This window comes from Parasteatoda tepidariorum, chromosome 4 (genome assembly GCF_982258835.1).
Source record: "Parasteatoda tepidariorum strain Cologne lab strain chromosome 4, Ptep-v5.0, whole genome shotgun sequence".
NCBI lineage: Eukaryota > Metazoa > Arthropoda > Arachnida > Araneae > Theridiidae > Parasteatoda > Parasteatoda tepidariorum.
This window is the reverse complement of record NC_141758.1, coordinates 102,780,818-102,798,193: the sequence shown is the minus strand read 5'-3', so window position 1 is coordinate 102,798,193 and position 17,376 is coordinate 102,780,818. Positions and strand designations below refer to the sequence as shown.

The 17,376-nt window shown below is 30.9% G+C and overlaps 1 protein-coding gene across 2 annotated transcripts in view; it reads left to right on the top strand.

Moving 5' to 3' along the window:
• Nucleotides 1-14,967, top strand: part of LOC107452498 (patatin-like phospholipase domain-containing protein 4) — a 73,511-nt gene extending 58,544 nt beyond the window's left edge. For both annotated transcript variants that reach the window (XM_087161842.1, XM_043052259.3), the window contains exons 2-9: nucleotides 1,271-1,503; nucleotides 3,219-3,284; nucleotides 3,972-4,121; nucleotides 6,158-6,275; nucleotides 7,864-7,959; nucleotides 10,770-10,905; nucleotides 12,040-12,141; nucleotides 14,207-14,967. In XM_087161842.1, coding sequence (XP_087017968.1) covers nucleotides 1,303-1,503; nucleotides 3,219-3,284; nucleotides 3,972-4,121; nucleotides 6,158-6,275; nucleotides 7,864-7,959; nucleotides 10,770-10,905; nucleotides 12,040-12,141; nucleotides 14,207-14,213 — 876 coding nt within the window. In that variant the 5' untranslated portion in view covers nucleotides 1,271-1,302 and the 3' untranslated portion in view covers nucleotides 14,214-14,967. The remainder of the gene's footprint in view (nucleotides 1-1,270; nucleotides 1,504-3,218; nucleotides 3,285-3,971; nucleotides 4,122-6,157; nucleotides 6,276-7,863; nucleotides 7,960-10,769; nucleotides 10,906-12,039; nucleotides 12,142-14,206) is intronic.
• Nucleotides 14,968-17,376: the final 2,409 nt, after the last annotated feature.

The following is a 17,376-nucleotide window of genomic DNA, read 5'->3' as shown; positions in this document are numbered from 1 at the left end:
CCATGAAAAACGCTATTCTTGTTTCCATAGCAGCATATAGCCTCAGATTTTGTGGCAGGCGGAGTTCTTACCGTAGACAAACTATAAATAGTTCTGGTTCAATAAATTATAAAACTTTCTCACAGTGTCGTAACACAAAATGGACACTAAGCAATTCAACAATTGAGGAACATTTTTACAGAACCGAAACTATAGTATGTCCATTTCTATTCCCTATATTTGTGCTTTATTCACTCATAGCACTAAATATACCATATCTTCATCCAATTAGTCTAGTTGCTACTAAACGATACAAAAACAGAGTAGTCTATTTGCAACTAAAAAAAAAATTTTAAAAAATCCAATAAGTACAAAGGTATAAGATTTCAAATTTGATTTTATCTATATTACATCTTTCCTGTGATATATATATATATATATATATATATATATATATATATATATATATATATATATATATACAGGGTGTTCCAAAATTCTCTTTACAACTTCAAAAATTCATAACTTCGAAAATAAACAAGATATTTATATTCTGTCTTTTGCATGTATTACTGCAACTAATAAAGTTTTGTTTAGTACACTTCAACATGCGCACCATTGGTGGCCCTAATCACTTCCAATCTGTAACCAATTTCAAGCCAGGTGATGTAAATATAATTTTGAAACACCCTGTATATATAATTCAAAAATTATAAGTACTTTTGTATTAATAAAACCATTAAAACTCTTTCGTTTTCATAAAATGTCTTTGGTAAAGAATAGGTGTAGAAATATTCTATTTTGAAACTTGAAGGCTGAAAACCTACCAATGAATTATAATTAGATTTATATATTCAAAATCTTTCCCTCTTTCACTTCCATATTAGGAAGCATTAAATGATTATCGATGATGCGTTGAGTTACAAGGTATGCACGACTTGAGCCTTTTTACCTCATTTTGCGTTAGTATATAATGCAGGAACAATCGTTTTTGCGTGTCTTTTTCAACATGATGTGATCCTGATAATCTCTGTCGGAATTGTCCGAGAGTGCTGTCCACCCGCCTCCAGTGTGGAGAATGGGTGCTAACTGTTACCACCAACAACCTACCTATAAATAAAGCTGTTAAAGGAGTATTTTGGTTCACGACTGGTTTATTTGAGCTAAAATCAACCCATGACATCAGGGTTGTAGCCCTGATATTACATATATATAATTTGAATGGCATATTTTTGATTTGTTAGTAAATCAAGAAAATATATATAAACGTTCATTTTTTTTTTCATTTCAGATGTGTGTGCAAGATACGTGTTCGATGTTTCCATGAAAGTTCGAAATGGTATTCTAGGTCCAATGTCACCTGATTTGAATATCATGGGTGTTCTTTATGAAAGCATGAATGCAATGCTTCCTCCTGATGCCCATAGTATTTGCGATGGAAAATTACATGCGTCTGCAACCCATTTCGATTCTGGTAAAAATGTTCTTTTAAACAGTTTCAGCAGCAGAGATGAGCTACTAAGGGTATGAGCTTTCGAAAAGTCTTCTTAAAAACTGGTTTGCAATTATTTTAATTGACATGCGTTAATTATTCATTTAATATAGGGATAACCTGCAGCTGGTTAAAAAGCGGTACTCGGCCTCTAACCTAAACTTAATTAAAACAAAATTACCATAACTAGCATAAAAAGTGTTTCGACTATTTTTCAAACTAATTTCAATAAATCTCGATAAAACGCTGAATTTATAACATTCGAATTCCAATATGTAGGGGTACTAATGGAAGGTGTTAAAATATTGAAATCTTTAGACATTTTTTTCTTCAGTGAAAGAATGTCCAAAACAAATATGCATTGTGCAAGAGTTTATTTAAGAATAAAAGAAGTAATCAATTTTTGTAAAGAAATTTTTTTTTTATATAGTGAAATTTTAAAACATGATTAAGGGTGAAAAATTTCAAAGGGAAATATTATACACATGCTTTGAAAATTTTACATATTATTTGCTGTATTTGTTGCGTTTAATTTTTTTAAAGCAAATTGTCTTTATTACACTATGAAGTTATTATCGATTGATATATATATATAAAAAAACTAAATTTATTGCATTCTTTCCCCTCAAAAAATAGTCAGAACTTTCTTCTACTGCCTTCTAAAAAGGTTATGTATTTATAATTTATATTAATACCTACTAACAGAAAATCTTCTTAAAATACCGCTCTTCGCGATCGTTTTTGAAATTCTTGTTCAAAAATCAATATATTATTAGCGCTACTTTTGTTAGCGACCTAAAAACGCAATTTAAGGATTTTTTTTTATTCATCAAATAGAAAATTACTGAAAAAATGCTACTTTACTCATTTTTTATTTTATTTTGAAGAAGCCTAAAAAGTTGTTACAATTTTCGAAAATTCTAAAGTATGCGCGAGTCAAAAAAAAGTTTTCGAACTAGTTAGTTGAGTTTACTAAAATGTTTGCCCTATGAATATTTATTGGTAGCTAAAAAATGAGCAACTTACCTCTTTGACATCGACATAAAAAGGCAACCTTATCAAATTGTGCCACGTGATTTCAGAATTTTAACGTTCGTTCTTTTCTTCTTTAATTTAATTAATATTATTCTTACATTGGTCTATATTTCGCTAACCAAATGAGATTGATCATTATATCGTTTTAAAATGATACTGCGATATTATAAATATGCGATATTATCATATTTGAGATTTATCATTATCGGTAACTAGTATATATTTGATATTTATTGTATGATATGGAATATTCTGTGAATACTTATTAAAAATTCATTTTAAAATGTTAGATAGATATTACTATATTAGATAAAGATCTTTAACGATATGCCGCTCAGTTCTAACAAAAAGTTTAATAAAGCCTGCCATTGATATAGTTAAGGGGAGAGAGAGAAAAAAAAAAAGACAGCTTAAATTTAATTCAAATCAATTCCAACAAGCTTGTGATATGTAAGAAACATTTTTTACACCTATCATTATTAAATATTTTTGCTTAAAGAATTTTTAAGTCAAGCTTTCGCAAATAATGAAATGAATAAATTTCTGAAGGATACTTAAACAATCATAAAAAAAAAATAAGCAAAACTTTATTTTTCTTAAAAAATAAAAAAAAATTTCTTTAACGGTTTCTTAGGAAAAAAAAGCTTTATTATTATTATTAGATAAGAAAAATCTTAATTATCTCTGTTATTAATGCTTCTTTTATTTCTAGTCATTAATGTGTAGCTGTTTCATTCCTCTCTATTGTGGTTATGAGCCCCCCTGCATAGATGGTGAGGTATGACCTGCAATTTACTTATTCTTTTATTAAAGGTTAAAAAAATATATATTTAAGGAGACTGAACACAATTAAGTTGCTGTTTCCCCCCCCCCCTTTTTTTTTTTCAATATTCAATTCAGCGCATAATATAATTTTTTAAATTTTTTTTTTTTTTCAGAATAATTAGGCACAGCTTGAAAAAAAAAAATTACATGGTTAAGTTCTTCGGAAAACTTGTTTCAAACTAATTCTCTTTAAGTGATGTGTCTAGCACACGTGATAACCCAAAAAAGTTATCATTGTAATCTTCTAAAATTTATATGCATATTTTTGTAATATTTAGAAATATCTGAATCACAAAAACAATAAAATGTCTCGTTTTTTATAATTTTCATTGCCATTAAGATAAAATTCATATTTTCACCAAAAACTAGCAATACAAAATGAAATTTTTTTAGCATTAAATAATATAGTTGGTTCAAATTGTAGAATTACATGCAAAATTGTTGATAAAAAAAATTTAATTTTATTCAGTATTTTTTTCTGAAAATTTGCTCTAAAAAACTGATAAAAATTTAGGAACATAAAAGCTGTGTTAATGGAATGTGTCCAAGAAAAGATATCTTTAAACGTGTGCAGTTTATTTAAATATTGTATTCTGACACCTAGGTGTTGTCAAATAATTTTGGTTTCCTATATTTTCAGAGATACGTAGATGCGGCTTTAAGCAACAATTCACCTTGGCTGAATAAATATACCGTGACTGTGGCACCTTTCTCTGGAAATTCTGACATATGTCCAGAAAACGATGGAATGTTCCTAAAAGCTTTTACTTTATCTAATACAAGTATTGGTGTAAGATCTCTTCTTTTATATCATAATTATTTCTGTTTGATATAGTATAATGACGGCCACAATAATGGCCGATGATTGCACTTTAGCATCCAATTAGTCTCGGTGCTGCCATCTAGTGTGGCAAAAACTAGACGTCCAAATTAACATGGCCAACGGTATCTCACCCATTGTGGTGGTCCTGAAAGAGTGGATACCACTTCTGGCGAACGCACTAGGTCTGCTCATCGGGAAGACCGATTGTGCAGCTCATAGGAAATAATGGCCGATGATTTGAAAAAGTAAAGTAAAATGAGAGAAATAGGAATGAATAATGAATGATTTGCTGCCTTCCACTTAGGAAACTAGGATTTACCCCACGCAGTTCGTTACTAAGTTTGTCAACAGATGGCTGAGAAAAAAATATAAACAATGTTCTTGATTATAAATGAATATCGTCTGCAGCAACAGCGTTGTGCAGTTTGTACAACATGCAACAGATTTCATTGTTTTATAGTTTTCTCAGTTAGTAGGTCATAGTTACTAATTTTTAAATTTCGTAAAAATGTATAGCGTAGAGCCTAGTTTTTTTTTCTCCATAAAATACAGCAAACTATACATTTTTTCCTGTACTTTTTTTAACTTATCTTTCAAATCGTCAGTAATATTCGAGTAGTATCCATTATTTCTAATGAAATCAATATTTACTTTTTAATATTTAGTTCTTTATTTATTGATGTAACTCGTTATTTACTTCATTAATATTTTAATTTGTTGACCACTATGTCAGGTAAAAATTCAAAAATATATATCAAAACACCTGATAATCACGCAGTGAAGTTTTTAAATATTCGAGAGGTTTAAAACAAATTAATACCACTTTGAAAAATATTTCACCAAAATCGTGTTAAGTTTACATTTAATAACTGGAAATTAACATGAATCCGGTTTGTTTGCAAGCAATCATGTATTTTTTTCATATCTAAAAATTTTTTGAGTTTAAAAAATTTTTTGCTTGTATTTTTTTTCTAAATAAAATTTAAAAAATTCTTTTTTCTTAATATTTTGCTTTAACCTTTTTTATACCCGTTTTTTTTAAAATTAAAACAAAAATTGCTCTTGCTTTTTTTTTCTATATTTTTGGGGGTTAGAAATAACATAATTTTTGTTTTGTTTTTCACAATAATAGTAACTTTTGTTGAAACATTTCAGACATTTTTGTATTAAAGAAAAAAATCAGTCAAGCAACAAAATTACCTAACGTTAAAAAAATTATTTCATAGTTCCAATTTTATTTATTTTTTCTTGAGAGTTGAAAAGAATTTTGTTCGACAAAATTTTCATATAATTAAAAACTATTAACCTCAACAAACATTCAGAAAAATATATCTATAGATAGATCATTCATGTAAGAAAAAAGTTTAAAAGCATTTTTATTTTGAATCAAATCAAATCAAGTAATTAAAGCTAACCAAGTTAAATTTTTCAACATCATCACCAGAGAGCCTAAGGTGGGCCAGTGCCTCCCTTCAAATTTTATTCCACTGTGTTTTATTTTTGACATGGGGCACCAGTTCCAAAAATTTTGATACTGGATGTATTTTAAAAGGGAAAACCAGTTTTTAAACAAATAATTACAAAACCTATTATTTGTGCTAAAATTATTTTAATAACTACAGTAGGGAACCGATTGTCCGGAATGATCGGGACCATCTTTATTCCGGATAACTGATTTTTCCGGTTTTCTGAATTGCTACAAAAAGCCGTTTTTTCAATTGTTAAACCCAACTAAAAAAAAACAAAACAATATTTTGAAATCTTAAAAAGAAAAACGATGAAGTAATACACTAATGATTATTTCCAAAATGATGGTAAGGTAAACATCTTTCAAAAACGAAAGAAAAATCCTAAAATCTTATGAGGAAAAAAAATTTGAAAAAAAGAAAAAATGGCGGGAAAATTTATCGAATTTCGTTCCGGTTTTTTGGTTTCCGGATAACGGGTTCTGTACTGTATTTTGAATTTGAGTATTAAAATTAAGTTTAGAAACATGTTTTCAGCTGTCTCCTAAAAACATGTACATGCTGTTCCGAGTCCTTTTCCCTGCAGCTCCCGAGATTCAGAAAGAGATATGCCAGCAAGGTTTTGATGATGCCCTACGATTCTTAAGAGATAATGGTAGGAAATATTTTCTTTTGATAATCAATTTGTATAAAAATAAATTACAATAATCTGGTGACATACTTTTAATTTTTATTTTATTTTTAACAAAAAGAAGTATTTGTGCAAAATTATAGAACAAATACCAATGGGGGCAAAAAAAAAATACAGATTTTTTTTTCGTAAGAATTCATTGAAAAATTTTAGCATGCAATAGTTTTATCATGAAAATTTTGTTTAAATATCCTTTAAACTATTGTTTGTTTGACGTACACAAAATAATTTAATTAAAGTGAAATTTTGACAAAGAAGCTTGTGACAAAAATGTTGCTCTTTATCTATTTAAGATCCCTCATGTTAAACTAGGAAGAATTACGATGCGTTTTCGAAAAGCAAAAATACAAATGCCACATATTCACTTTAAAAAATTTAAACTGATTAAATGTACATTACAAATTACTTACTGGTAACATGCCTAGTTTTCCTTATTATTATGTAGTTGCCGCTGTTGTCAAAGCATTTGTTAAGTGTGGGTACAAGCTTTCGGAACTATGGAACTTTATTGCTTGTTATCGAACCCCTTTTCAACGTATGTTTTGATCTCATTATTGTCGCGAAAGTTTTGCCCTGCAAGATGCTCTTTCAGGTAAAGGAAAAAATTAAAGGTCTGGGCTGTATGACGGGTGTTCTAAAATATTCTATTTGAAACTTTTGAGTTGTGTTTTGGTTTGAAATGCTGTGTGATGTAGAGGATGCAGGATTCTGAAACGACACAGACATTAGAAAAACATGCAGCTCAAACAAAGCTCAACCTAAAAATAATAAATGACCTTGAAGGAAAAGCAAAACTATTGATAGTTACGATTTTAGAATATTTTTTGCTACATTTTATTCATTGAAATTTGTTTCATGAAACCTAGTAATTAAGTTTGAAGATTTCAAGTATTTTAATAAAATAGTTAAATATTTTCTATCTTAAAATTGGATGACTTGGTTCTATATAGAACAGATAACCAAATTTTATGAATGTAAATATTTTTTAAAGTTCAAACTTTAAAAAAATTTTAAACTTTGAAAGAGTTGGAAAAAGTATTTGTAATCTTAACATTTGGTTGCTAGTTTTATAGAATACATTTCAATGTATTCAAAAATATTCATTAGATAGCTTAAATTAAGAAAGCACATTCATATTAATTCCCCGAGAGACATGGAGAAATAAATAGAATACCTTTCTGCATAAATGGAACTCATGATATAGTAAACCAAAACAAGCATTTCTCAGGCATGCATTATTATTTCTCCAATTTAGGAGTGTCATAATTTTCCAAGTCTTCTTTTAAATCATTTTCCAATTTTTTGTTATATTTTGAGTAAATACAGCATCAATAATTTTCTATCATGCAGTTTTCAAAAGATATAAAACTCAATTTAAGCCCTTAGGTTTGGGCCAGATGTTGTCAATATGGATTTTCTAATGCGGCTTAAAAAGGGATCATCCACTAATTAATTTTTGTAAAAATATAAGTTTTGTTAATTAAAAGGAGATTTCTATGAACAGTTTCGGCTTTCTTGTTTTTGTATTAATATATTTTTAAAAATTTTTCAGGTTTAGTACCTTGTCCTGATTGCCAAGGTAGCGGAAAACCAGATCACTTAAGCTGTAAACCTCCGAAAGATACAGTTCAGCCTGAAATCACGAATGGTATAAATTTCTCATTTTTATAATATAAAACAAAGGAGAGCATTCGCCTTCCAAAGAGACGAACCGTGTTTGAATCACAGTCGATTTGAATTCCGCATCCGGCTTGCACCGACCACAGTGCGGGCGTGAAATATCCGGATCATGGGTTAGAGTCCTCTTGCCGTCAGGCTTATCGTGGGAGGTTTTCGTGGTCTTCCTCTCCATGCAACGGAAACGCGGGTTAGCTCCATCAAAAAGTCCTCCACGAAGGCAAATTTCTCCCGATAGTCGATCCAGGAGTTCCCTTGTCTTCTGGATTAGGTTCAAAATTACAATGTTGTGTAGTTGAACATCAGTAGTCGTCAACCCATAAAATTGGGTCGGCTGTTCAACGACGGTTATGAAATAAAATAAAATATAAAGCCCTAGAAAAAAGTTAGTGAACCAGATTTTCCTCTTTTTTATGTGATGAATTCTGAGCAGAAAGTAATGTTTCCCTCATATAGCTATAATAACAAGGAAATTCCACTTAAGATAACATAAAATTGTTTAGAAAGATTTTGAGACAATGGATTAAAATGTGATATTTATATAGAAGTCATTGAGTTGTTCATTAAAATACTTTTTTTACTGAATAACAAGGAGAAAATTATTGAAGCTCTTGTTATATCTTGGCGGTGAAGTTTGGATATTTGTTCTTAGTATTCATGAGGTGTAAAGTTCAAACCCTGTCATATCACTTAAGATTTATCGTTTTAGCTTTCTTCCCCCCCCTTTCTTTTTCCAATTTCCATTGGATCTCAGAGTCGCAAATCGGAATTTGTAACACTTTTGCTGATGATGTTGTACAGTCCATCATAAGTCATGAATTTGTATTATTGTGCCATATTCCAATATAAAAGTGACAAAAATAATACCATTTTTAGAACAAACAATCTCATATTGGTTTGTGGAATATTTTCTATACATTTTCATTTTCGAATAAATTTACGGTGATTGCACAATCTTCTCCAGAACCTCTTGAAAATGAAGTCACTGTATATGTGTCACTTTGATAGATTGACACTTAAAAACAGGCATACATTTTAAATAAGCGGTTTCTGGTAAATGGACATCAGTCTACCAATCAAAAATAGAGTAATAATAAAAATTTCAATTAAAATTTTTTCAATATAATATAAAATTGTATCAATATATAAAAAAGTACACATGATCAGGAACTACTATGTATACAGCATACTAAATCTATGTTTTTTTTTTTAAATATTCATACTAATAAAAATACTAGTTTTTACTAATAATAAGCAGAAAGTCGTTTTGTACAATCAACATCATGGAACTACACAAATTTTCCCAACACACCACTGGAACATTATAATGACTGCAATTTTTCTTAAATCAACATAGAATGTTCTATGAGAGTATCTAAAGAATAAGTCAAATGATCTCAAAATAAATAACATATTTGAATATTGTACATGTCAAAATCTATTTAAAAAATTCAGGATATCTGCTACATTTTAGATTTTCAAATTCATGACTTTTCATAACTTTCCATGACTAATTCCAAGAATTTTCATGACTTAACGAAGTTACTATTTTCTCCGACAAAAACACAATAATAAATTTAAAAAAGCATTATAATAACATTCACTGAAATGATAGGTATAACCAAAACTGTTATACTCTGCATCTTCATATTTATAGATTTTAAATTTAAAAAACAGAGTAAAGAAAGAGTTAAAGCAATGAAATAGCTGAAAAAAATACAAAAGCAATTATTTTTTTTCTGCAGAATTACATTCTAAAGATGCTTTTCTTGTTCATCGGAAAGGAAAGAAATACTCTCGATTTTTCTGTTCTCATTTCGGAATAAAAAATTTCGTCAATGACTGGCTTGCTTTAGCTAAAATTTTAAATTGATAAAATAAAAATAATAATACAAATTCTGAAATCACAGAAGTTTAAAAGATAATTCACTCTCGAAATAATGCCTTTTCTTTATTTTTAAAAAGAACACCATAATTTTTAAAGAACATGATAAAAACATTTTATATTTTAATAAAACATGACTGCGAGTGGGGATTTTGTTACACATTCAGATATTCGAACAATTAGGGGGAGAGGTAAAATCCATTTTGAAAATTAGATTTTTCGTCGACTTAAATCCATGACTTTCCACGATTTTTCTTTAAAAAATAGTTAAAATCATGACATTTCATGACAAATTTTGTCCAATACTAAAATTCATGACTTTCCAGGTTCACTGATACCCTGATATTGCTTGATATCAAAATTTTATGTTACACTTGGTCCCTTTTTTTTCCAAGTTATATCTGGAAGAAAGAAAAAATTAATCTCTAAAAATCAATTACATTTGATTTAGGTACTTTTTTAATTACATCACACTAGAGCTGTGAGCTAATGGAGACGGTCTGAGAAACATCCCTGAGGATGATCCAAAGACATGCCATCACAATTTTGATCCTCTGCAGAGGGGATGGCACCCCCGCTTACTGACTGCAGCCAGTGTTTTAATGGTCCCCACTGATCAGTCCATTGAGGGACTACATTTGAGTTAGATTAAATAAATTCAATTAATGGTTATCATTTTATAATAAGTTATTGTGAATATAGTGATAGGATTTTTTACATAAAAAATGGTTGCACAACCTCAATGCACAGTGCATTACGTTTTTTTTTCAGGCGTAGTATATAACTCTTTTTGAGTCAGTAATAAAAGCTAATACTTGTACTTCTTCAATTGAGTTTTACTTGTCATTATCCATTTTGTACTTTTAAATGTCCTGAAAAAATTATTTTTCTTTCAGAAATTGAGCGAGCTATTGTGGAATTTAACAAGGATTTTGGATACAGACTTCTGCAGTATCGTTCGATGAAAATATTGTACTACTTTAACATGCCCTCCATTATTACAGCAAAAGTTGCATATATTGCCATTTCAATGTAAGTTTTATTTTAAGAATATTTTGAATTAGGAGAGAACACTGTGATAGCTAAAAAAATGAATTACAAGAAATTATGACAATCTCTTCCTTTATTACAATATTTTGAGTTTTATACCATAAAATATTTTAGCAAAATTATTTTATATACAATTAAATATGTATTAGGACAATATTGTTTATAAAAACTATTAAAATTTCCTTAGCATGCTATCAAGGAAAAATAATAATAATAAAGACATTCTGGATGCACAAAAAAAGTTGATTAATAGGATTTTCAACCCTCTCCCTATTGATGTCGTTGTTGACGTAGGTCATTAAGGCAATCGGGGGTGCGATTTTTTTTGTTTTCTAATCGCGCCATCCATGGCCAAGATTTCGACTTCTGCCACACCCGTTTACAGGGAGGACTCATTCATACATCCACAAATCATAACTTTGACCTGAACCAGGATACGGTCAATCTCTAATCTAGGGCCGGGATAGTCTGGTTGGTAGGGTACTGGGGCTATGTCCAAAAGATCGTGGGTTTTATCCCCGCTGGCCAAAGACTCCCCGTGTAGTAAATGGTGACTGATGCACGTTAAATCTGACGGGTCACAAAGTCCTCCATGTTCCCATAACAAATCATACCTCTAGCGGTACTGATCCAGGAGCCTCCTCGTATTCTGGATTGGTTCAAAATTACAAGGTTACGGAGTTGAACATTAGTAGTCATAAATCGAAAAACTGGGTCGGCTGTTCAATAACGAGTATAAAATAAAATTTCTAATCCAGTACCCTCAGTGGTATAATTTGTTATGGGAACATGGGGGACTTTGTGACTCGACAGATTTAACGTGCACCAGTCACTATTTACTATGCAAGGGGTCTTTCATCGGATGAATTTGAATTCCCGTTCTTATGAGAGTAAGTCCAGCACCCTACCAACCAGGCTATTCCGGTCACCTTCCCATTGATACAACATCTAATCTAACTTTTGATCAAATGCATGGCAAGACAGAATTCCATCGCCTTAAAATGTAAGATGTCCTAATGTGCAATACAATATCAAGGAGATACTGCATCTAGTACACTTTCATAAAACTGATTGCTTTTATTCTTGATGGAAAAAATTTTTAAATTGTTGTTACAGGATTTTGCAGAAAGTTCAAAAGAGAGCTGGTTTGGATGACAGATGGAAGACTTTCTTGAATGTATTGAAGGGAGGATTATATGGGCCTAGATCAGCTCAACAGTAAGTAGTGAAACACTTAAATTATTTCATTATTATTCATAACAATATTCTCTAAATTTCGAAAAAAAATCCTTAAAATAGTAATTAATAGCTTTAATTTTTTCTTTTTGTTATAAACAAAATTTTAATAATAAACAATGTATCAAACTGCTGCGGCGCAGTCGATTTAGGCACTGAATTGCCATTGCGAAGAACAGGGGTTTGATTCCCTGTGCTGACTTGAATCCCATATAGCTTCTGACTGATGGGTACCAGAATTTCTGAGAAATAAAGGCAGCATGTGCGCAATGCTGACTTCATTACCATAATCATACTATAGGTCGATAAATTGTATTACTTCAACCTCTATGGTTCCTCTGATGCACATAGAGCTTGTTGCAGATATGCCTTACTTTTCATATACAATGAGAATGATTTGGCCAGTCCATTCATATGGTGGATTTAGTTTTCAACTTCACCTACTACAACTTGGGCTAGGGCTCCATTCCTTGTGCTTTGTGTTAAAGGCTAGGTGTACTTGATGTGCTCGTATCTTAGTCAGGGTGCGTAGTCAAATCTTTCAACATAAAATAAGCACCGTTTAAGCACTTAAAAATATTTTTAAGCACTATATACATTAAAAAAATGCCAAAATAATTTTCAGAGACTTTACATGATCATGATAAAATAACTAGTTTCTGACAAAGAACTCTTTTCTTGATTATATTTGCCATTATAAAAAGATAGAAAATTTTTTCGGTTCGATTTCAGAAAGAGGAAAATGCAGCCGAGTTGCACATGAGAGTGCAAAAATAATTCCCACTGAATCCAGATGAGTACATGAACATGTGGACGTGCAAGCATTTCATCAAACATGTAAGATGATTGGCACTTTCATACGCTACGGAACAACGATACGCCGAAATGCATTGTGTTTGAGTGATTTGTGAGAACTTTGAATAGAACAATGTAAAGACTACGCTATTACATAATGTGTGGTAAAAATCGACATGGTAAAGAAAAAAAAACTAATTTTCGAAAAGCGAAAATTTAACACTTTTTAAAAACACCCAATAAAAAAAGCACCTTTAAAGTACTTTTACTTTAAGTACTTTTTAAAAATGCTATGCACGCTGTTAGTGGTTAAGAATCTAATCTAATCAAACATGGTCATTTTGTAATTGGAATATTCCATGTACAGTTGAGGGGGTTGGATGATTACTGCCACCATCTCCCCTTCAATCTGAATTGCGGTAGTGTAGTATGCACATATACCAGTATTTCCTCCGAATCATTATTATATGATTTCGTGAATTCTAGTTATAAGTGATCAATCTGCGTCCATTCATAATGCTTGCAGTCTATTTTCCTCGTAAGGGATATGCAGTCAAAGCACTTTTGCTTCAGTTCAGGTGATCTTAGAAACTCGGTTTGAAACTTCAAATTAGTTGTGAATGGCCAAATCCATCACTCATTGAGGTAGTTCTTGTGTCTTTATTCACAAAGACACAGAAGATTAAAACCTCTATTTGTTATTTATTCCAAAACTTATGACATATTTACAACGAACTTTTGAATTTCTATATTGTTGCGATGTACAGGGTGCAAAAAATGGACCACTCCGCATAACTTTTTATCTAATGATCGGATCTTCATGGTTTGAGGAGATGATCTCAAATATGCTGATTAATTCTTGCAAATGATATATTAAGCTACGAAATGTAAACTAATTTTATAATTGTGAGCAAAATGTTTTCAATTCACTTAAAAAGTTCTCGAGATACGATGAAAAACGCAAAAAAGTAAAATTAACATAAAGGGTCCAAACTTAAGGTACAATTTTTTGCAGATTGAGGCTACCCCTATATTTTTTTAGTAAAAAAATTCAAATTCATCGAAAAAAAGGTATGTTTATTTTGAAAATAGACATTTTTATATCTGATTTCGTAACTTAAAATATCCTCTGCACTAATTATCATTTTTGAGGTCACCCCCTCGAACCATGAAGATGGAGTCCTAGAACGCGAAGTATCGTAGATAACTAGTGTAGAGTGTTACTGTAGATAACTATGTATTTTATTTTTAGAAAATGAATCAGAACTTTAGAAGAAATCTTCACATTGAAACTTGTGTTTGCATGATTCAATATGAGAACTGCAACTGGAATAAAGCTGAGACCTACGCCGTACGAATCAGTGACGTCAAGCATTTTTTGCTTATGTGGCTATATTTTATGAATAATCATTCCAAAAACAATTTTGTTGATTTATGTTGAGCATATTATGTTTTATTTTGCTTATGCCAAAATTTATTTTTGTGTCATGTTGGTTTGATCAAAAAGTATAGTGCATAAAAACCCTAAAAATTGCTAGTCGAAAATTTCATTTTTTCAATGAAACTGTCATAGACTGCTATTATTTAAAATTAATGCACTTATGTTTATACAGAATGGCTAAAATAAAATCAAGAAGTAAGAATATATTTCCAGCTTTTCTGTGTTTTTTGAATTTGTCGGTTTTTTAAGCCACTCTGTATAGAGCTGTTAAAAGTTAGCTAAATCAAACCACTAGTCTTTCTTGTTTGTGATCTCTTTGAAAACGTTAGTTATTTGTTATTGCCATTTTAAGAAATTGTCTACTTATATTTTAATGCATACTATTAACAATTTCAGTCTTTACTGAATATTTTTTTATTTCAAACTTTTATTAACACTTTGCATATATTAATGAATTATAACTCAAAACTGAATGTGTTCTTTTGAAACTGTTATATAAGAATTTGGCTGTGCCATCATTGTCTAATGCTCTTACTGCATTTATTTGAACAATAAATGTTTTAAAAGTAAAACAAGTTTCTATGAGTAATTTTCTTAAGAATTCTTACTGACATATAATTGCTGATGAGATGATGAGGGAGAAAAAGCACTTTCCAATAAAATAGCATAGGATCAATTTTGTTGTGGGCAGGGCCGGGTTAACCTATAGGCACACTAGGCACGTGCCTAGGGCCTACGAAATCTTGGGAGAAAAAAATTTGTTGACAAAAATAATTTAGCTTTAAAAACAACAAGTGTATTTTGCACAAAATTATGAAGATACAAATAAAAATATAATATATTTCGGTAATAAATTATTTTGCAGAATCTTATGATCTAATATATAACTTTTTGCGATTTTTGGATTCAACAAAATCTTGTATTATGCTGTCGAATTCCAAACTACGCAAAATGTCGTATTCAATAGACATAAGTGCGAGCGATGCCAAACGATCTTGATTCATTGTTGAACGCAAATAATTTTTTATCAATTTTAATCTGGAGAAAGATCTTTCTGCATTTGATCCAAGAATCGACAAATATATTCTTAATGCAAAGTGAACGTTAGGAAAAGTATTCACAAGTTTATCTTTAATTGCCTAGGGCCTACGAAAGGTATAATCTGGCTCTGGTTGTGGGGAATGGATGGTTGACTGAATGCAAACAATAGCAATCTTCCCAAAACCGGAAGAAATTTAGAAAACTTCTGGTGTATCCCTCCGCTTATGTTATGCTTACGAGGCGATGTGTGAACAGGCCTAATATTCTAGGAAGTTTAATTATTGTGATGTGTTTAAATTTACGTGTAATTTTACCATTCATAAGAGTTTTCTGTAATTTATAAATTCTCACTAGTTGTGAGTCCAAAACAAACATAATATCATATCATAAATAAAATGTAAAACTAACCATGTTTTATGTGTTATTTTTTTAATACCATCATAGCAAGCTTGAGGTAACTTTCACTGAAAGTTAAGTTGAAAGAAAGCGTTATATTGAAAACACCACAAGTGTAATAATATTGGATGGTGCGTTTTTTCAAGCTTAGGCATAAAAATCAGTTGGAATTAGTAACCTGGAAGTCTTACCACGAATTTTAACTCCTAGCGCCATCTGCACTTAGCTTTACACAGTCAACCAACCATAATATGGCTTCTACATAAGTGAGCACCAGAACAGCATACATTCAAGTAGTACGTCAGCACCATCATATTGAATTTTGCAGCTAAAATACCAACTTCTTTTTGAGGAAAAATAAATCAAGTTTCAGAAAACTGTATAAATACAATCAAATTAAAAAAAATTAACATAGCCATGTACTGCTAAGGTTTATTCATAAATAATGGATGGTTGTCTGTGTGAAGCTAAGCAGAGAGGGCGCTAGTGGGAAAAATTTATCATACATTCTGGGTTACTACTTCCGATTGATATTTACGCCTAAGCTTGAAAAATCAATCCATCCCATATTATTACGTTTGTAGTGTTTACAATATAACACTTTCTTTAAATTTAAATTTCAACAAAATAAACAACAAATGAATTCGAAAGCCGCCATAAGCATGCTATGACCTGCAAGATGCTACCCAGAAAATAACACAAATATAGCCAAATAAGGAATAACACTCAAAACATTAACACTTTGAGCCGCGATGGCTATGGGGATAGAGCGTTCGCCTTCGAATTGAGGCGAACCGGGTTTGAATCCCAGTCGATACGCATCCAGCTTGCACCGACCACAGTGCTGACCAGAAATAACCTCAGTGGTTGACGGATAATGGGTTAGAGTCCCCTTGCCGTTAGACTAACCATGGGAGGTTCTCGTGGTCTTCCTCTCCATGTAATGCAAATGCGGGTTAGCTCCATCAAAAAGTCCTCCACAAAGGCAAATTTCTCTCAATACTCGATCCTGGAGTTCCCTAGTCTTCTGGATTAGGTTCAAAATTACAAGGCTACAGAATTGAAAATTAGTAGTCGTAAACCCATAAAATTGGGTCGGCTGTTCAACGACGGTTATAAAAATAAAATAAAACCTAAGACTTTATGTTGTTATATTAATTTTCTAATATTTGTTTTATGCTCAAAACCAGTTAGAATTTATAAATTACAGGAAACTCTTATGAAGGGTAAAATTACCCATAAATTTAAATTAAAAATCACAATAATGAAACGTCTTAGAATATTAAAACTGTTCACACATCGACCTGTAAGCATAACATAAGCGGACGATTATACTGGAAGTTTCCTAAATTTCTTCCAGTTTTATGAAGAATGTTATTGTTTGCATACAATCAACCATTTACCATTACATTAATGAGTACCAATAAAAGAGATTTTAATCCTCACAGCACAGCTCCAGAGACAGACTGGTCATAGACTCAGAAGTATATCATATTCTACGCCAATAGGAATGTGGTCCACTTGAAATTGGGCCTGTCTGACCT